At 43.7% G+C, this 21203-nt stretch overlaps 1 protein-coding gene across 2 annotated transcripts in view; it reads left to right on the top strand.

The window, feature by feature from the left end:
- Window positions 1-21203, top strand: part of ADAMTS5 (ADAM metallopeptidase with thrombospondin type 1 motif 5) — a 99896-nt gene that overhangs the window by 33632 nt on the left and 45061 nt on the right. For both annotated transcript variants that reach the window (XM_088481639.1, XM_088481640.1), the window contains exon 3: window positions 19288-19455. In XM_088481639.1, the coding sequence (XP_088337765.1) occupies window positions 19288-19455 (168 nt within the window). The remainder of the gene's footprint in view (window positions 1-19287; window positions 19456-21203) is intronic.

The following is a 21203-nucleotide window of genomic DNA, read 5'->3' as shown; positions in this document are numbered from 1 at the left end:
TTCAGTGCAGAATTTGCAGCTGAGAAAACCAAAGAACACCAAGTGGACAACTCTGCTTTAGTTTTAGATTTGGGGTATACAGTACCACTAACATTTAGGTGGTGCATTTTACATATGGTCCAGCCTATTGACTCTTTTGATCTAGCCGCTACTTTAGTCAAATCTCACCCGCAGGCTATTACATTTGGGCCTAGAACTGCTCAAACCCTAAGAGGCTTACTTATCAAATTAATTCTGTCCTTGAAACGTTGGGCATCGTCTGTTTCTAAATTTTTACGGCACAACATTGTGCTGTATCACAGCTATTTAAAAAGAATATAAGACAGTGTATCCCCTATATTCAGATATAACAGCTAACAGCAGAAAACAGATAACAGCGAATCACATAATGAGTCCTCTATGGGGAAATATTACAAGCTCTGAACAGCTTGGCTTCTCAGAGCTTGTGTTTCAGATGGCATTAGCCCACTTCCCCTATGGGAAATCCCCGGGCCAAGAGGGATCCTGCCCCCCGCACTCCCCGCACCCCTTTTGGTGAGCTGGAGCTTCTACCTTCCATCCTCGCTATGCTCTCACTATACGCATGCACTGCCTGATTAGCAGGGGGACAGCAGCTGAAGCCATCACTATACTTTTATGCCAAGACAACATGTTTTTTGAGGTTTGGGGGTTCTACGATCTATCTATCTATCTATCTATATATATATATATATATATATATTAGGGATGTGCAGGCTCGGTTCTACTCGGTTCCGTATACATACAGACAAATGTTCAGTCAAAGACTATTAGGGGTATTCAATATAGGAGCGATAAGTCCGTTTTTGCGTTAATATCGGAGGTATGACGTCATTATCGCAGGTTTTACTTTTACACCGTATTCAATTTCAGAGACTTATCGCAGTTTTGAAAAGTCTTTGATAAAAACGGGGATAACTTTTCACCACTGAATAGGTGGCGAAAAAAAGTTCAGAATTGGGGTTTAGGGGTGCAGGTTTAAGAAAAAGAGCCTGCACCCTTCAGAATGACCCCTTGAAACGATCTGTGTCAAAAAATAAAAAATCGGGACACCCCAAAAAAAGCACTTTGAATTTGGGGGCCAAAAAAAAAAATGTTGGGGAACAAAGTAAAAAAATAGCGAACTTGACTCTGGGGGGGTCCCCAAGTATGCCCCAGGTGTTTTTATCATTGCAGCTCCTTGCGCAAGTGGGTTTTTCATGATTTTTTCAAGTCTCTTTTGCAACTTTAAAATATGCTGACCCCCATTTTCAAGTACCCCAAATTTGCTGGGCATAGTTATTTTTCACAAAAAAAAATTCTAAATGCTCTTCTGCACCACTTTCTTCAAAGTTGCATTTATGCACTTGCCGCGGCTATTAGAAACCACGACTTCCTTCAGGAGTTAAGAATGGGGGTACCCATAGTGATCCCCCATGTCTAGACATCATTAGGGGGGTCCCTAGAACATTTCCCGAAAAATCCCGTATTTGTTAACCTTTATAAAAAAAATTTAAAAAATTTAGAAAAAAAATGACATAAGGTCCCCCCCCCAAAAGCCAAACCAGCCCCATGCTAGCCAGCCAGTGGTGGTTTCTAAAAATACGGGGAACAAAATGTGTAGGGTTCCACCGTATTTTAGAAACCAACACCAGTCTGCAGGGACTAGTGCTGGTTTTAAATATAGGGGGCAAAAACGACGTGGGGTACCCCCTATATTTAAGACCAGCACCAGACCCAACCGACCGGGGTGCAATGCCACAGCCCGGAGACCCAATCACCGGGGCTCCAGGTCCAAAGCATTACACCCCAAGTCGGTCAGCGCAAGCCGGTGATCTCGGGGGAGTCAGGGACCCCCCAAAAAAGGGTCCCCCCTCTCCCGAGCACCACAGGGAAAAACAGCTTGCAAAGCTATTTAAAAACCTGACTTTCTTAAGCAGGCAAAAATGGGGTTACCCATAGTGATCCCCCATATCAGGACATCTTTAGGGGGTCCCAGGCATATTTCCCGAAAATTCCTGTTTTTTTCCTTAAATGGGCTCAAAGGTCATTTTTTGAAAAACGGATAATTTTTCTAAGCACTATAGCAAGTGAAAAAAAATGCAGAATAGGGGTTTGGGGGTGTAGGCTTATAAAAAATAGCCTGTAGTTTTGGGAATGTCCCCTTAAAAGGAAATATTGAAAAAAAAAATGTCCTACAAAAAATCGGGACACCCTTAAAAAAATAAATTTGGGTTTAAAAAAAAAATAGGGACACCCCAAAAAATTAATTTAAAAATTGGGGTGAAAAAAAAAAATGGCAAAATATTGTTTAACAATAGGGAAATAGGTTCAGGGCTATTCTGCAAGTATGCGGCAGGTGTTTTCTAGAATAGAATTATAGCGGCAGGTGCACAAATGCAGAATTTTTAAAAACTTACTTTAGGGACTTAAAAATATGCTAGTACCCATTTTCATGTACCCCAAATTTGATGGGACCACTTAAAAAAACGAAAAAAATAACCTAAGTGCTCTTCTGCATCACTTCTTCAATGTCGGGAAAAAAACACCTGCTGCGGCTATTAAAATCCCCGACTTTCATTTAAAGGCTAAAACGGGGGTACCCATAGTGATCCCCCATGTTTTTACAATTTTAGGGGGGTCTTACAAATTTTTTATGGAAAAAATCGTAACTTTATGCAAATCCAACTTCGGAGGTTCCCGTTTTCGATAATTTTATATTGAATACGGGGATAAGCGGGAGCGCGCCCGATACTTTAACGCAGGAAAAAACTCCAATATGAGACGTTAACTTCGACATTGAAGTTAACATTTCATATTGAATACCCCTCTATGGGGTCTATGTACTAAGCAGTGATAAGTCACAGAGTGAAAAGTGATGTCTGTGATAAGTGCCAGCCAATCAGCTCCCAACTGTCATCTCACAGGCTGTGTTTGAAAAATGACAGTTGGGAGCTGTTTGGCTGGCACTTATCACTTTCTTATCACTTTTCACTCTGTCACTTATCACTGCTTAGTACATAGACCCCTAGGAGTGAAAAGTGATAAGAAAGTGATAAGGTGCCAGCCAATCAGCTCCCAACTGTCATCTCACAGGCTGTGTTTGAAAAATGACAGTTGGGAGCTGATTGGCTGGCACCTTATCACTTTCTTATCACTTTTCACTCTGGGGTCATTCAGACCCGCTCATGAGCGGCAGTACGCTCGCAAGCGGGTCGATGTTCCCCCACTGCGCATGTGCACGACGGAGGGAGCTCCAACGTGCGCATGCGCGAGACCCGGCGAGCGACGGGCTCTCCATCGCTTCGGGTCTCGCATCAAAGGGGACGTGCTGTCGATGATGATTGACAGCACGCCCCCTTTGGTGGGCGTGCCGGGGGCGTGCCTGCCAGACGGTGGCGTTCCCATGGGAACGCCTACCGTCTCAATCCGGCCCCACTGACATCACTAGTGATGTCAGTGGGAGTGATTTTGGCTCTTATAGAGCCAAAATCACTCCAGGGCTTGCGGCAGTGAGACCCTACTGCAGGGTCTCCATCGCAAGCCCGATGGTCGCGATGGTCAAAACCATCGCTACCATCATCATGGACGCTCGCTATAGCTGTGGGTGGTAACCCACAGCTATGCGAGGTTCCATGAGGACGCTCCAAAAAAAGGTAGGAGGGCCCTGATTCAGAGCGAGCGCTCTGGTCAGAGCGTTCAGCTCTGAATCAGGCCCTCTGTCTCCTAACACTGCTTAGTAAATAGACCCCTATATACCAGATTAATGTTCATTGATAATAAGAGCACAGAGCAGATGGGGTGGAGGGATGAGGAGACAGATTTTGTCCAAGCCCCTTTGTTACAATGGAAGGTAATAGCTTTCTCACCGGCTTATTATATTTGTAGATATTTTCACTATAGTATGTACATGGGGCTAAGCTAAGCATGAAACTGTCAGACATAGACATGAAAGGGCGTAAGCATATGGAGAACATTCCCATAGATCTAGGGGATATATCCACACTCAGCACATAGTGACACATAGACACTCTCTCACTCTCTCTGAACTTCCTCAGCTCATTCCTTCCCCGTCCTTCCTGCTGAGCTTGGGGCCTCTGATATGCAATGAGTGACATAACCTGGACCAGCGCGATCCTGGCAACTCTCCAATGGCCTTGGTCCTGAATAGCAAGGGATAATCTTCCAGCACTGGGAAGTCACCGAGCGGCTGGGCCAGAGATAACAGGAGAAGTCAGTGCATTCAGCAAGCTGGAAAGTTGAGAAACTAATTTTATTACTACAGTACGGAGGACTTAGCATTAGAACGTCTAGCCCGCTCCACAGTCTTCCCTGACTAAATGCATAACACAACATTGCATTTACTAATTGCAACCTGACAGCCAGCATCTATCTGCCTGATATCACAAGAGAGTTGCTCTGAACTTGTCACTGTGGTTAATGGAACTGTTTAGTATCATATGGAATACAGGTACCGCATTCAAAAAATGTTTCTTATATAAAGCATGTGTTTTCTTGAACCCCACAGCGATAGTTATCAAGTATCATGGTGGCATCGCCACGTCACCTGTTTTGTTCATATCCCCTCAGGACGCCATGAAAAGAAATAATAGCTTGAAAATAAAATTATATAATTATTATTTTCTTTGTTAAAACATTGGATATGGAAGCTCCAACAAAGCTTCGGAGCAGGGCCAGATTATCAATAGGGCGGATGGGACTACAGCTCCAGGCCTCCACATAAATATAGGCCCATCATCATGACCGCATAATTATGACCAGCCACCCAACTGCCTGAGCAGCCATAAATTAAAAGTATTTAAAATTGTGTTTTCCCACTAAAATATGTAATTTTTGTACTTTTATATATTCAGGGAGACATTGGGGCTGACAGTGTAAGGGGTGTACACGCCCACGTGGCATAGGCCACACCCACACAGCACTGGTCACAGCTCCTCCCCTTCTCACATGAGGCCCTTTATTATTAACAGCTCCAGGTCCGTGTGGCCCTTAACCCGGTTCGGCTTCCCAGTTCCACACAGGGGCTCCCGCACATGCTCAGTAGAAAAGGATGGTGGACAAGACAGCGATAATTAACTCTTATCGTTCTGGTTGTTTTCTCGCAGTGGCAGCTGTGTATCGCTCAATTATAAAATAATGTTGATAAATAATGTTTTATAACTGTTATTTTTACTACTATGGCCCGTATTCAATTAGTTTCGCACCCTCGATACTTTTTCGCATGGCGGATTTTTTGACTACATCGCGTATTTTAGCCACGGAAACTTATCGTGCGCGCCCCCGCTATTCGCCATATTCAATTCCAAAGCACAACCCGGCGAATGCAAACCAGGTGAAAAGTTCTGTCAGAATTGGGGAAATCAGCCTGCACCCCCTAAAAGATGCACTAACATTGGGGATCAATGTACATGCCCCCGAATAGCCCTAATAAAGCTATTTGGGGTACTTAAGGTGTGTGAATTTCTTTTGATTAGCGTCTTTGTACAAGTGGTGAAGAATAGCATTAAGCAGTTTTTGGGTGAAAATAAGTAGTCCTGTCAAATTTGGGGTACTTGAAAATGGGTGCTAGCATGGTTTAAAGTCGCTAAAGTAAAGTTGTAAAAAACTTAAAAAAACGCACCTGAAGCAAGCACCTGCAATTCAAAAAACACTTCCCCCATACTTGCAGACCCCCCAAAAATCGATTTCACTAGTTTTTAAGTTTGTACCCCCACTTTGCACTTTTTCGCCCCATTTTCAAAGTGCTTTTTTGGAGTGTTCCTCACTTTTTCCCTGGATTTTTTTGATACAGTTATTCTTTGGGGGGCTGTCCCAAGGGTGCTGAGTGGTTTCCCTACTTTTGCACCCCAAAATAGCGATTTCACTTTTTTCACCACCTATTCAGAGGCAAATCTTTTTCACCTATTACAATGCATTGCATTTTTGCGTACGCGAAAAGCGGATGGAATTGAATACGGCAATACTTTTCTGACAGGCGAAAAGTCGCAATCGGCGATACTTTTTTGCGGATCTCGGCTTTTCGCTTCTAATTGAATACGGGCCTATGCCTCTGTTGAACTAGGGGAGAACTGTGTTTGCAATATAAAGGGGCACGCTTAGTGCCTGATTCTTAGTCGCAGACTATGAACCGTATTAAATTTTAGCGGACTTGCGATACTTTTCCGCCGCCTTGACTTTTCGCCTACATCGCGTGCTTTGTAGGTGGAAAAGTTCGCACGCGTGCCCGCGTATCCCCGTATTCAATTTGAAAGTAGGCGAAAACGGGACCCGGAGAAACTTAAACAGGCGGAAAGTACTGTCAGATTTGGGGAAATCAACCTGACACCCCCCAAAAGATGCTCTGACATGGGGGTTAGCTATGGTTACCCCTGATTTGGCTTGCTGAAGGTATTTGGTGTTTTTAAACGTGCTCGATAGCTGCTAAATAGCATTTTTGTATAAGTGGTGCAGAATAGTATTCAGGAGGTTTTTTACAGAAAATAACTTATCCCAGCAAATTTGGGGTACTTGAAAATGGGGGTCAGCATATTTTAAAGTTAAGTAGAAAAAATTGTGAAAAATCCACCTGCCGAAAGCCCCTGCAATGAAAAAAACACTTGAGGCATACTTGAGGACCCCACCAGAGTCTAGTTCGCTAGTTTTTAACTTTGTCCCCCAACATAATTTTTTCACCCCAAATTCAAAGTGATTTTTTGGGGTGTTCTTAAGTGTTTTTTTTTTTTTTAAATTGACACAGTTTACCTTGGGGGACTGTCTGAAGGCTGCACAGGGGGTTCCCGCAACGTTGCACCCCAAAATCCCAATACTGCACTTTTTCCTGTCTGCTATTCATAGGCGAAACTTTTCCTCCTGTTACATTGCATTGACTTTCCGCCTGAATACGGCGATAATTTTCCGACTGGCGAAATAACGTCATCGGCAAAACTTTTCCGCGGATACCGGCTTTACGCCTCAAATTGAATACTGACCTATGTCGATGTCAGATGCAGTAGAACTCTTTTTTTTTTTCACTTCACAAGCCTCTAACTCGCGCCGCGCCTGTGTCACCATTGTGGTCATACAGAGTCGCTGTAGCGATTTTATACACATGCATTGAGATGTGTATGGGGCGTTACTGGACAGTGACTGGATGTTGACAGGGAGGTGGCTATTTATACGCATGGAGATGGTCCGTCTAATGGGCGCGTTATAGTAGTGTTGCAGGCGTGTGGCTGAAGTGGTTGCGTACACAGACGTTTAATTGTTCATATTGAAAGCCGTACTCAGATTGGGATGGTGCAAGTTTCAATGATGACCGATGGTGGCGTCTAAAGACGCACAAAGTGGGCGTTTCAGTCATTGCGCATGCAGACACGCAGCTTTACACCAGGGAAAAGCTTGTAACGATATTTCATAAAGTTGTCTACATGCAACAGGCAAAACACACACACAATAAGTTTATCATATGCAACGAGCTTTAAAACTCGTTGCGTATGATAATGGTGCTCCAGCCAATCAACTCCCACATGTCAGCTGTTTGAAAAATGACAGTTGGGAGCTGATTGGCTGGAGCAAAATTTAGCATAGGCAACAAGTTTTCAAACTCGTTGCCTATGCTAAAACTCCTTGATAAATGGGCCCTTAATATCAGGCCCTTAGACATGGGTTCTAGTGACAATCAGTATCATATTTCCCATATAATAAATACTGAAAGCATACAAATAACTTACGCTTTAATTATATAACAAACCTCATAGATTGTCTCCTCGCCACAAGCTGTACCCCCTTCCCTGAAGTGTCCTACACTCTACTCACTACCTTCCTCCTGTTACCATTACCCATCTCTATCTTGTTAGAGTTGGCAGTGCGAATCAGCCAGGGGTGGTTCACTGGCAAGCAGGATGGGTTCTCCTGGCATTAAGAAACTATAGCCAGGTAGAAATGACAGTTACCTGTAAGTATTGTGGTTATATATATAGAATATTTGAATTGTAATTTAAGGCAAATTCATGGAGAGGGGTTGGCTTTATTGGCAATGGGCATGTCCTTTATGGGGTTAATCCTCTTTAGGGGTGATCCAATTAATTGCTCTCTATTTATACTGTTGCACCCCTATCTTGGGGAGCTATGACTATGACTCACTTCTGTGCTGCTGAATGTTCTGCTCAGCTTTTCACATTTTATCCTGGACCATTTGCTAAGAGAACAGCAATCAGGCTTCTCACTCTCTAAGTTGCATTTTCACATAAGGAAGACAGAAGGCTCTTTACATGCCTGGTGGAATTTAAACTACCAGGCTGTGTCAGGATAGATTTGGTGCCCCCTATTTATGATCTGAATTGTGTAGTCTTGTAACAGTTAAGGGTGGAGTTTGGGGCTGAGTTATTGGTTTATAATAGTGGTTTCCCAGTTGGGAGGTCTCTTGCCTCTTTGGAAATCTCTCACCCCCCAACATAGTCATTATGATTGTCTGCATTTTTTTGCAAAAAAGAAAGGTAATAGTGGCTGACTCAGTATTAAGCCTTGAGGTGCTCTCCCCACTAATACATGGCCCCCATCTAAGACTTCAGTTATTGGCAGTGTGCTGGCTGTTGGCCCCCATCTAATCCTTGAGTTGTTGGTGATGGGCTGGCAGTTGGCTCCCATCTAGACATTGAGTTGTTGGTGATGATGTACTGGCAGCTGGTCCTCATCTAGACATTGAGTTGTTGGTGATGATGTACTGGCAGCTGGTCCTCATCTAGTCATTGAGTTGCTGGTGGTGATGGGCTGGCAGCTGGTCCTCATCTAGGCATTGAGTTGCTGGTGGTGATGGGCTGGCAGCTGGTCCTCATCTAGGCATTGAGTTGTTGGTGGTGATGGGCTGGCAGCTGGTCCTCATCTAGGCATTGAGTTGTTGGTGGTGATGGACCGATAGTTGACCCTATCTACACCTTTGATTAGATTATTTGGGCAATGATGGTGAAACTGTGTGTAGGGCCATTCATTCTTCGTCGCCAAACCTTCCCTCTTTTTAATAAATAATAATTACACAAAGCCTACCCTTTTCCCCACCAATATGCCTCTGTGTCATTATGGTAGATATGTACGTTTCACTATGTACATGGTGTAGAAATGTAGGCCAACATCACCCGATAGGAAGTTTAGCAATGCATACAGAGAACACGAGCGGTATTGTGTAATTAACTAGACATACATAAAAATAAGATACATAGAGTTGACAAGAGGTATTGTACAGTTGTCTATACACACAGTATAGGAAAAGATAATAACAATATTAATAACAATAGTGTTTGTATCCAGCAAAAACTATTCTAAAATGTGATAATGTGCAGTTATCCAGACATACACAATAAACACCAGTGCAGTAGCAATGCTAACACCGGCATGCATGCGAAGAGTGGCTGGATGCAGCGCCTCCCAAATGCGATGCATCATGCATCCTGCCCACAATAAGAACAGGACAGCATGCAGGATAAGGGAAGTGGTACTGTGCTGCTATCTGCTCACACAGAATAAGAGCAGGTGAGCATACAAAATAAGCGATGTAGTACTGTGCTGTTGTCCATGAACCAAAAATAAGAATAGATCAGCATGCAGAATAAGAGAAGTGTTAGTGTGCGCTGTCCATCCACACAGATTAAGAACAGATCAGCATGCAGAATAAAAGATGTGGGGCCTGATAGTTTGCGTACAACTCCGATGATTCCCGATCGGCCTATGCGCAGCATTTGTACTGTACATGTGATTGACAAGCTGTGGCCGTTTGGAGGCGGGGAAGGGGCGGCGATGGCAAGCGTTCCGGATAACGGGCGTGTCAACCTCGTATTCTGGGCACACTGAGGTCAATGTCTGCATTTTCCGATGCAGCTTCACTGGCCCCAGCTGCATGAATTCCATGCCTACCCTGAGCAACATTAGGATTACTGAGATGGCCGAAGTTCAGTCGAGGGAACCAACGGCGGCGACCTCGGACACAGCAGTGGATCACAGGAGCCGGCAGTTGGCGTCTATTTACACAAGACGCCTCCTGCAGCATTAATGTAGTATTGCACAACCGCTGCATGCAAAGTCGCAACAGCTGTGCAATACCGTACAACTCTGAATTAGGGCCCTGGTACTGTGCTGCTATCACACAGAATAAGAACAGGTCAGCATGATGAACAAGCTCCAGAAATATTGACTCACCTCAGTATTTCTACAGCGCTGTCATTTTGTGTACAGTTAACTGTAATGTCCGGACGGTGTTACTGCTTTTGTGCATAACTGTTCTGCTCAATGATTCTCCTAACTCCTTGAGTATGGCGGATGTATATCTCTAGAAGCTGACTCAGTATAATTACATACTAGAAGAGCAGCTGGTGCACATAACAAATGCTTATATTGCCTCTTTTTATGTTAAATTATGAAAGAAATCATTATTGCATTCCACTAAATAGAAAATGTATGTAGATTTACGCTCTGCAGTCTTATCCAAGGACAACCACAGCAGCATTCACTAGAAAATAAAATATAAGATCAGCCACTCATTTCAGGTTGTTGCCAACTTCTACAGTAGTTAGCTCTCCTGTGTAGTCTTCCAGTGGTGAGCCTCCTGTGTACAGTAGTCTTCCAGTGGTGAGCCTCCTGTATACAGTAGTCTTCCAGTGGTGAGCCTCCTGTGTACAGTAGTCTTCCAGTGGTGAGCCTCCTGTGTACAGTAGTCTTCCAGTGGTGAGCCTCCTGTGTACAGTAGTCTTCCAGTGGTGAGCCTCCTGTGTACAGTAGTCTTCCAGTGGTGAGCCTCCTGTGTACAGTAGTCTTCCAGTGGTGAGCCTCCTGTGTACAGTAGTCTTCCAGTGGTGAGCCTCCTGTGTACAGTAGTCTTCCAGTGGTGAGCTCATGTGTACAGTAATCCCAGTGGTGAGCCTCCTGTGTACAGTAGTCTTCCAGTGGTGAGCTCATGTGTACAGTAATCCCAGTGGTGAGCCTCCTGTGTACAATAGTCTTCCAGTGGTGAGCCTCCTGTGTACAGTAGTCCCAGTGGTGAGCCTCCTGTGTACAGTAGTCCCAGTGGTGTGCCTCCTAATTTCAGGTGTTGGTGTATAACTTATAGAGTTAATACCAGAAAACTGTAAGCTGAACAGGAAGTGGCTTTTGTAAAATCAGATTGGACAATAAATGTGGCCAATCCAGAAAGATGCAGCGTTCTTCCCTTCATATTAGCATACATTCAGCCCTATTTATTAACAAACCTACTATAAATACCAGGACATACCGTATATACAAACGAATATGCCGCTAGTATTCAGCGTTGCTTACCTCACCGCCAAGGTCCAGCGACGCCCTCCTCCTCATCGGCAGGGTCCTCCGCTCACCTGCAGGCAGCCTACCACTGCATGCGCATGACACACAAACCCGATGGGGACCCGGCAGTGCCTGGAAGGCTTCGCTGAAGCCAGGTCCGTCCGCAGGGGCAGTGACAAACATCTTTGAGTCATTGTGGAAGTGACATTTCATAAGTGTATGGAGCATGCACATGCAGTAATTATTTCCCCACAGCTCCTTATGTTTGTGTCTAGATCCCCTTCAGTTAATGTACCTGGACATGACGTCGAGTGAGGGCAGAAGTGCAGTTCTATGCCCTTAAAGCACTGTTACTTTGTCCCAAATGTAGTATCTGGCTACCAACAGTATAAACTTGTACCCTGGCGTGGTGAACTTAGCAGGCGCACTAAGTTCGCCACGCTTCGGGTCTGGTGGCTCACTCCACTTCGCTTACCACAGGTGATTGTTCCTAATAGATATCCATGTGGATAGTAAATGATGACGTCAGGGTACATATACTGAAGGGGGTCTATCCCCTACCATCTCATGACTTGTCCAGAGAACACTTGCCCTTGTTTGCCATATTGTGCAGTCATACAGTACATCGGCAGATTACTGACTGACATGGCCGCGTTATGTTTGCTTCACAAACTGTGATAAGCCTATTGTAGCTTATGGCAATTATAGAAATTAATTAACATACAGATCACAGTCCCCATAACATACTATGGGAACAGGATCAACTCCACAAATAAAGAGACCGTGTCTTGTATCATAGGTTCACACAAGTAATTAGCTCCACCTGTAAATCTTTTAAAATGTGTCAGCGAGTAATGGATACACCTGTGCACCAGCTGGGTTACCCGGAAAATGGGAACTGTGTAGGGTCCTGAGGACCAAGGAGCTCATTCAGACCAATTTGATAGGCTGCGCTGGTTCGCTGCCATAAGGAACGAAAATATGCAAATGATGCGATCACACGTTAAGGTATGAGGACGCCTCCTTTGTCTGAACGTGCGATCGACGGGTGAAGTTAGACGCCCACCAGCCAGGAGTAAAGACGCCCACTTTCAGATGTCATCTCCAGGAAATGTATGAAAACATTGGTACCATCGAGTGACATCGAACCACAACGCAATGCTTAAGGTAGACTCTAGGCTACCGCAAGCACTGCGATCACCGCTGACTTTATTTCTCTCGTATGATGCATATGCTGACGCTAAGTGTTAATTATTCACACCCTTAAGTTGGTGTAAAAACACCCAGTCACGCCTGTGCTAGTGCAAGCACACCCCGTTTACACTGACCATCCCCAGGCACCACTAACCAAACGCCCTGTTCTGTCACTCAAACTAGCGCTCTGGCAATATGCAGAGAGCAATCGTCTCCCAATCGCAGTGACTGGTTCACGCGCGCGCACTGCGACTTATACGCATGCGCAGTGTGCAACAATGGTCCGGCTTCGAGCGATCGCTGCCTAGCAAACGGGTCTGAATTGGGCCCCAACTTTGAGAACCACTCAAAGTTGGGGCCCAATATATATACATAAAGTGATGGTAGAAAGTTATGGAAAAATGGGTTCTGAATATTCTTGGTGGGCAGAGGACCTTGTTGCCTAGAAGGAGACAACCCCATTAGGTCATTTTTAGAATGTTTGTTGATGCTCCCGGAAAGAGTCTGGAGATCTCCCGGAAGGGGCGGCAATCGGGAAGTCGACTGCCTAAATACCGGCAGCCGGCTTCCCGACTGCCATTTCCCGGCAAGGGTGAAATGCCGGGCGTCTAGATGTAGACGCCCGCATTTCCCCGATGCCGGGAGACCGACGCCCGGCATCCCGATCGTAGGGATGCCGGGCGCCGCGAGCGGACAGCCGCGGGGGGGAGGGTTAGGTTTAGGGCTCCCGGGGGGGACTTAGGGTTAGGCACCCCCCCCCCCGGGAGGGTTAGGGTTAGGCTAGGGGGAGGGAGGGTTAGGGTTAGGCACTCCCGGGGGGGACTTAGGGTTAGGCACCCCCCCGGGGGACTTAGGTTTAGGCAGCGGGGAAGGGAGTGGTTAGGGTTAGGCACTTAGAGGGGGGATTATGGTTAGGCACTTGGGGGGAAGTTAGGGTTAGGCACCCCTAAGGAGGGTTAGGGTTAGGGGGGTTAGGTTAGTAAATACTTACCTATCCACGATCGGGATTTCCAGCGCTGTTGGGCTTCCGCTGCGTCGCACTCTGCTCCTGTCGGGCTGCCATGCGGCCGGCGGTATTTCATACCAATTCCCCCTGAAGCCAGGTCAGTTAAAATAACGGTGGGAGAAAAATTACATGTTTTGTATTATTACAATTAACCACCCCAAGCTGTTTGTCTACCTTTGGTAGATAGAGAGGTTATGACAGAACTCCCGTTGATATTGATACAAGTCCAGCCTCTCCCTGGTTTCATGAAACTCGCCAACGTAGGGGAGGGCTGAAAAAATGGCAATAAGTTTTTCAATATCCCTTATACAACACCTGTTTATATTTCACTGGGCCTGTCCAATAATATTTTACTAACCTTAAAGTGCAAATTATCCCACCTGCTGCTCAAGTGTTTAGGGTTTGAGGGTTTGAAACCTGGCTGTGACTATAAGAAAATGTAATTTAATAACTGAGCTTCCTATTTAAAGCCTACATCTTTTTCTTTTTTTTTTTTAACTTTCCGTTCAAAATATGTTGTTTAAAACTCTGCTTCCTATTAAAATCCTACTAGTCTTTTTTTTATATTTTTTTTCTTTTCAAGCTATGTTTTTATACTTCGGTGTTGGGAGTTTGTGACTGCGGCTGGTAAAATGAGCTAAAAGCTGAAGTTAGACAATCTGAAATCAAAGCAGAATGTGCCGCCAAGATATAAGGAAGTGCCTCAGACACAACACTATCTCCGCACAGGCTCTGGCTGTGGTTTGAGGGTTTTCTCTGCTTCTGCTGATCCTTGAAAAAGTTCCTCCCAACAAAAGTCTAAATTAAACAAGACTTTTATTTTGAAAGCTGTTGAGTAGACTGATAACATAGTCAGTAACCTGCTGTAATTCAGGGGGGGGGGGGGGGGTTAAGGGCGTATTCCTTACTTACAAAGATGTGGGCTTGGGGAGCTTCAGTCTAGAATTACAAATTGCAAATTGATATGTGACTTATAATTGCAATGTTTATGGAAGGGGAATACTTGCCAATATTTTCATAGAATGGGGATTCATGTGATGCCTGCTAGATAGCAGACCACCCACATAATTTACTATATTAGACATCATGTTAGGCTCCCATTTTTCTCTGTAGTGTAATAACCTATCTCAATAAAGTAATGTTGGAGGTGTGTTAATACCAGTTCTGCTGGCATATTATTTGTGTTTTCATTGTATTGTGTACAGTAGTTTGTGTACTATTTTAGTTCAGCATTTGTATATACTTTACTTCTGTATATATATTATACGTGGTTTACGTAGCAAAATTATAATTTGGCTTTCCCGTATTTTCCAGACTGATATACCTCTTGTATTTGATATCCCCACCTTAGAAATACTGGGGAGTCCCTTTTTTTACCTTTAACACATTGCTACTAGTACCACTGTGAATGATGTTACTATATAGAGAAATAATAGAGAAAATAAAATAAAAATGTTATATCCGGTCCACTGTTAATCAGAAAAGGTGGATCCCCCAGATGGCTCCATGGCTGATTCCATTAGCCTCTTTTGTCGTTCTATAGATGTTTCCTATATGGATTTCACAATTGAATAGGAACCCCACCAGGCTGTACCATATGTTACTGGTGAGAGCATAACATATCGGGGGTAAAAAGATAAGAACAGTTATTTATTATCTCCTAGTAAACCTTTAATTTATTTGATTTAGGAAGCAGAAGTAAGTAAAAGATATAATTCACAGACTACACAGGGGACATGATAAAAGGATGATCTATTCTGATTAAAATGGAACTTCTATCAGGGCTGCTTCCTTGTGATGGTATACCAGTGGCAGACAAGGGAACAAAGGACAGTAATGCCATGTGCAAATTCAGATCCTCTATGCATTTCTAATCTCCAGCTGTCCCTGCGTAATGCACAATGCAGGAAGTAGTATATATGTACACTGTCAGGGGCAAATGCAGGATTTGTAAAATTTGCAAGAGGGATTTCTATATATATATAAATATAAATAGTGTATATATATATATACATATATATATATACATATATATATATATCATAAATATATATATATCATAAATATATATACAGTAGAGCACACACTCATGTGTATATATGGGGATGCAGTCGGGTTGCCGACGGCCTAAATGCCGACTGTCGGCTTCCCGACTGTCTAATCCCAGCAAGTGTCTAATGACCAGCGTCGAAATCCCAACGCTTGTTATTAGACCTACGCTGGGAGCCCGACTCCCGGCTTACCGATCGAAGATAAGCTGGGGGGGGAGAGTCAGGTTAGGGGCTCCCGGGGGGGATTTAGGATTAGGCACCCCCCGAGAGGTTGGGGTTAGGGTTAGGCACCCCCGATGGGGAGGTTAGAGTTAGGCACCCCCCCGGGAAACTTAGGGTTAGGCTGCGGGGAAGGGGGGCTTAGGTTTAGGCGGAATCGGTATGAATTACCACCGGACGCAAGTTAAAATCCTGACAGCGGCTGCCCGATGGGTGAAAATCCCGATCGTCCCCAGGTAAGTATTCACTAACCTAACCTCCCCCCCTAACCCTAACCCTCCTTAGGGGTGCCTAAACCTACCGTTCTCCCCAGTGCCTAACCCTAATCAATCAGATTTAGATGCCTGTCATTTAACCCTCGCCAGGATAAAGCAGTTGGGAAGCCGGCCGTCAGGATTACGTCCGCCGGCTTCCCGACTGCATACCGGTTTAGGCACTTAGATGGGGGTTAGGGTTAGGCACTTGGGGGGGAGGTTAGGGTTAGGCACCCCTAAGGGAGGTTTAGGTTAGTAAATAGAAAAAATACTCACCTGTCGGGATCTTCACTGCCGTGCTTCCGCTTTCGGGATTTGAACCGCCGGCCGCATTGTTCCGTATATATTGTATTTACACATACAATTACATTTACTGTCAGAGGAAATATCTTGATGGGTTTTGTTGAATTTAGGGGCCTGGGAACTTTACGACTGCCACATCCCTCCCCCTCCCCAGCCATTCTTCACACCGCCCCCAGGCACATAGAGGAGCACTTTGTACAATATGTGATTTGGTTATGTACGACTGTTGTTGTTTTTATTATATGTAAAAGATTGAGCTCCTTCCCCGCAGGAAATCAGCAATGATATCCATTTACCTCACACATCACCATACTTTCCCCGCCTGACATGCCAGGCTTAACGTCACATACACTTACCCATAAATGTTCCCACTATGAGGCAATGACATTTACTAGAATGACATAAATATAATAAAACATATTAAAGTAATTTTAAAGGCATGTTGATTCATGGAGACACGCCAAATGACACTACACTTTGAGTGCTATATTTCTTATGTTTACATATGTATAGCTAAGATTATTTTGTCAACTGCAGCAGCTATTATCAGTTTAATGAGCCAGACTGGTTTGGTGTCTTCCTGAATTGGAATCTCATGCACTAGGCGCATGCCACTTTGCCATCCAAGTGGTTCCAGTATAATGTGACCAAGAAATACATTTTTGTTTGAATGAAAGTCTTCTGACTTCTCAAAACCCCCACCCACTCCTTTATTAAAGCTTCATTCTCAGTTACTCATCCCATTCTCACCGATCTGCTGCTTCACATTAATGGAGCTCCAGGACCTGCACCCTAAAATGTTTTTTTCTCAAGGCTCCTCCCTATCTGTAGTATAACACCTTTAAAAAAAATAATGTTCCCCATTTTAAATATGGGCATGAGCTTGAGGAGCAATAAGAAGCTGCAAGCTTCATGCTTGTGGCTCCAGATTGATGTGTGTGATCACCCCCCACCATCACCACCACATCCACCAACCGAACCCCCCCCTCCCTTTTTAACCAAGGGTGTAAGACAGTGACAGAGCCCAGGGAAAACCTGGCTGCACGCAACAGCCCCCAGGGTTTCGCTGATGAGAGCAGTGGGTAGGGAGTCACTTTCAGTCGACAGCCAATCAAATGTGTTTTCTCACATTGGCCAGTGAAGCAGAGTCTCAAAATACTGTAGTCAAAATCATAGCAAACTGAATTTTTTGGGAGGAGTTTAATACATTGTTAGTTACAGGACATTGTGGTAATTCCCAGTTTTTGTATGTGTCACCCTATACAGCAAAAGCTAATTATGGTCATAAAATTGTTATTGACAGCATTGGAAGGCCTAGTTAACAAGGATCACAGTGGTTTATTTATCAAGCAGTGAAAAGCGTGGAGAAGTGGATCAGTGGAGAAGTTGCCCATAGCAACCAGTCAGCACCTACCTATTATTTTATAGACTGTACTTAATAAATGCTACTTCAAAGCTGATTGGTTGCTATGGGCAACATCTTCACTGGTCCACTTTACTGCTTGATACATAAACCACAGTGTTAGTGAATATGTACTGCTGCAGTACATATTCTGTTACCGTTTTCTCAGGATGGCAATAATAGAAATAAAATGTTAGGAAAAAGGCTTTTTAGTAAGCAGTATTAGGAGACAGAGTGAAAAGTGATAAGAAAGTGATAAGGTGCCAGCCAATCAGCTCCCAACTGTCATCTCACAGGCTGTGTTTGAAAAATGACAGTTGGGAGCTGATTGGCTGGCACCTTATGTCTATCTTATCACTTTTCACTCTGTCTCCTAACACTGCTTAGTAAATAGACCCCTTAATCTGGTAGTAATGCCCTGCTCAGTATACAAGGCCCTTTTCAGATTGTGCGTGCCACTGAGGGGGGGCATTGCTCTGTCTCTCTCACTGGTTGGGACCCTACCGGGCCCAACAGACAAGACCGCTCCTGACAATCTGTAACCGTCCGTCCCCCCAACTCGGCACCCCTGGCCAAGGCAGCTTAGTATCACTCGGAGGCCACGTCGAGAAATTATTTTATAAATTGTACTATAATTGGCTATTAATAAAATCGCCGTCAACTACGCTCTTTATAAATAGGTCCCCTTGTCTGGCATCTTTGACTAATCCGAATGTTTTATAAATTGTCTTCCCACAATGGTTATTGATGACCAGTGCTTAGAAAAATAACCTGACATATTAGGGTTCAAATGCTTTATGATATCTAATACTTTTAGAAGCTCAGGAGGGAACGCCATGTGTGTTTCTTAATTTAAGCTTCTTAAGTTCTTAATCCTGTGAAATGCAATATACACACCACTTGAAACTCAACCTGAATTTTCTAGTAAATCCCATGTTAATGTTGGCATTCTGCACTGTGGAAAAAAATCTAAGGTGACAAGAAGCAATTACGTAACTTTTTACCGGGGGGAATAAGCTCCAGGCAATTAGTGCTTTGAGCTGGTTGCTTAATTAAATACTAAGTAGCACACCTGCAATATGTCGACAGTTTGAGACCTGTTTACTTTTCATGCTGCTTTGCTGTTAGTTTAAGAAATGCACAGTTATAGCAGTTTATAAGAAGGGGTTTATTTTGCTACAAAGATGCTTTGTGAAATAAAAAAATAAAAAAACTTGAAAAAGCGTAAGAAACTTTTAAACCTTTTTATGTTTTTAATTTTTTTCAACTGATAGGGAAGAATCTGATTTTTTTTGCATATGGTAAAACTACTTTTACGTTGTGGGATGCAGCGGCGATGTCATAAGTAGCGGACCGATGTTTTCCTTCTGGGCGTGCTTCTGAGTCGCACTCTGTATGCGGCCCGATTTTGTCAACCCCATTAAGAGCTGACATAATATAATATATATTATATATATTAGTACATCAGGCCTTTTAACCAACCTTTGTAGATGTCTGTAAGTGAAGACTACACTGCGCCTTTCATGCTGTACTCCGTAATACGTTCCATCCCAAATGTTTTCTTTTACATTACAGGACATCTCCTTGGACTTTCCCATGACGATTCTAAATTCTGTGAGGAGAATTTCGGCTCTCTGGAAGATAAACGCCTGATGTCATCTGTCCTGACGAGCATTGATGCCTCCAAACCATGGTCAAAGTGCACTTCTGCTACAATCACTGATTTCTTGGACGACGGCCACGGTAAGTGCCTAGAAGTGCGCAAACTGTGACATGTAGTCCATCATTTTAATCGCTGACAGTTATGAAGTCAGTGGGACGTGTATTACATTGTAAGCCCAGTTTTATTGAAATTACTTCCTATATTAACACTTAAGCTGCATACACACACAACGATTTTGTTACAAACGATTTTATGAACGATTTTCTGTCAGATTATCTGTCAGATTTTGTAACGAACAATTTTTATGAACTACAAACGATTTTTGCATATTCCCTTAATAAAAATCGTTGAGTTGGTCAGTCTGACTGAACGACAAACGTGAACGCGCATGAACGATAATCGTTCATCGTTTGACTCAGAAAGTGAACAATTTTTTCAAGCAATTATCGTTAAACGATATGGTTTAACGATAATCGTTCAAAAAATCATTGTGTGTGTACGCACCTTTAAAGTTATGTGCACTGTGTCTGGAACATTATACATCTCTTACATGATAAGTAGATAAGACAGTCTTCTAAGTATTGCCAAACCCTGGGCACTTAGGGGCATATTTACCAACAACCACATATACTACGTAGTTATGGTAAGAAAACTCAACTCGCAATGCGGTCATGAAAATGACCTCTTGCATTTATCTAAATTGGGGCTCTGTGATAGGGCTCCTGAAAAAGCTTTGTGCCAGCAAATGCCGGCATGCAGAGTAATGGTTGCCGCTATCACTTTGCTTCCGTATTCGGCAGTCACTTGCATATTGTGCATGCACAGTCGATGGCCGGCGCGTGCCTCAGTGGGGCTGACGGACAAGTATGCAAAAAAAAAAAAAAAACATTATTTTAGTAAAATAGGTGGCATTAACTTGGGTGTAGGCAGGACCTTGATGTAGCAATTGATGTAGCATTTCAAGATTTGCACAGTGCTCCTCAAACAGCCTCATGCCCATCCCAGCCAGTCCTCCGTATACAATCAGTAAGTCAATGGGGATTCCTTGCATAAAATGCATCTACAGATGTCTCCTCATACACCAAATTCAGGACGCCATGTGGTGTAAGACATCTAGGGGTAAATTTACTAAAGAGAGTGGTTTTAGAAGTGATGTTGCCCATAGCAACCAATCAGATTCTACTTAACATTTAACTAGCACCTTCTACAAGATAATAGCTAGAATCTGATTGGTTGCTATGGGCAACATCACTTTTAAAACTCACTTCTAAAAACTCTCACTTTAGTAAATTTACCCCCTAGTGTGAATGAGCCCTGGTTTAGCGTAGCGACTTTAAATTTGTGTCTTGTTGTCACTGCAGACACAGTAAAACACCACACAATTTTTTACCAGAGATGCTGGGCTGCAACTTGAACTGCAGAGGAATTAAAATATGTTCAATGGAACTTGGAGTGAAGAAAAGCCACACCCGCTGCATCATAGCACTTTATATACAGATACAGGGGTCTATTTACAAAGCAGTGTTAGGAGACAGAGTTAAAAGTGATAAGAAAGTGATAAGGTGCCAGCCAATCAGCTCCCAACTGCCATCTCACAGGCTGTGTTTGAAAAATGACAGTTGGGAGCTGATTGGCTGGCACCTTATCACTTTCTTATCACTTTTCACTCTGTCTCCTAACACTGCTTAGTAAATAGACCCCACAGACTCATTCGCACACAGCTGTCACACAAGTGTCACATACTGTATCAAATGAATCAGTGCAGCCTCGTGTAACGGTTTTGTTGCATTGCATTAGGACTAAGAGCAAAAAAGATGCTTGGCGTCAA

This window comes from Taudactylus pleione, unplaced genomic scaffold, assembly GCF_031769625.1.
Source record: "Taudactylus pleione unplaced genomic scaffold, aTauple2 ptg000276l, whole genome shotgun sequence".
In the NCBI taxonomy this organism is placed as follows: domain Eukaryota; kingdom Metazoa; phylum Chordata; class Amphibia; order Anura; family Myobatrachidae; genus Taudactylus; species Taudactylus pleione.
This window is presented reverse-complemented; position numbering and strand designations above follow the sequence as displayed.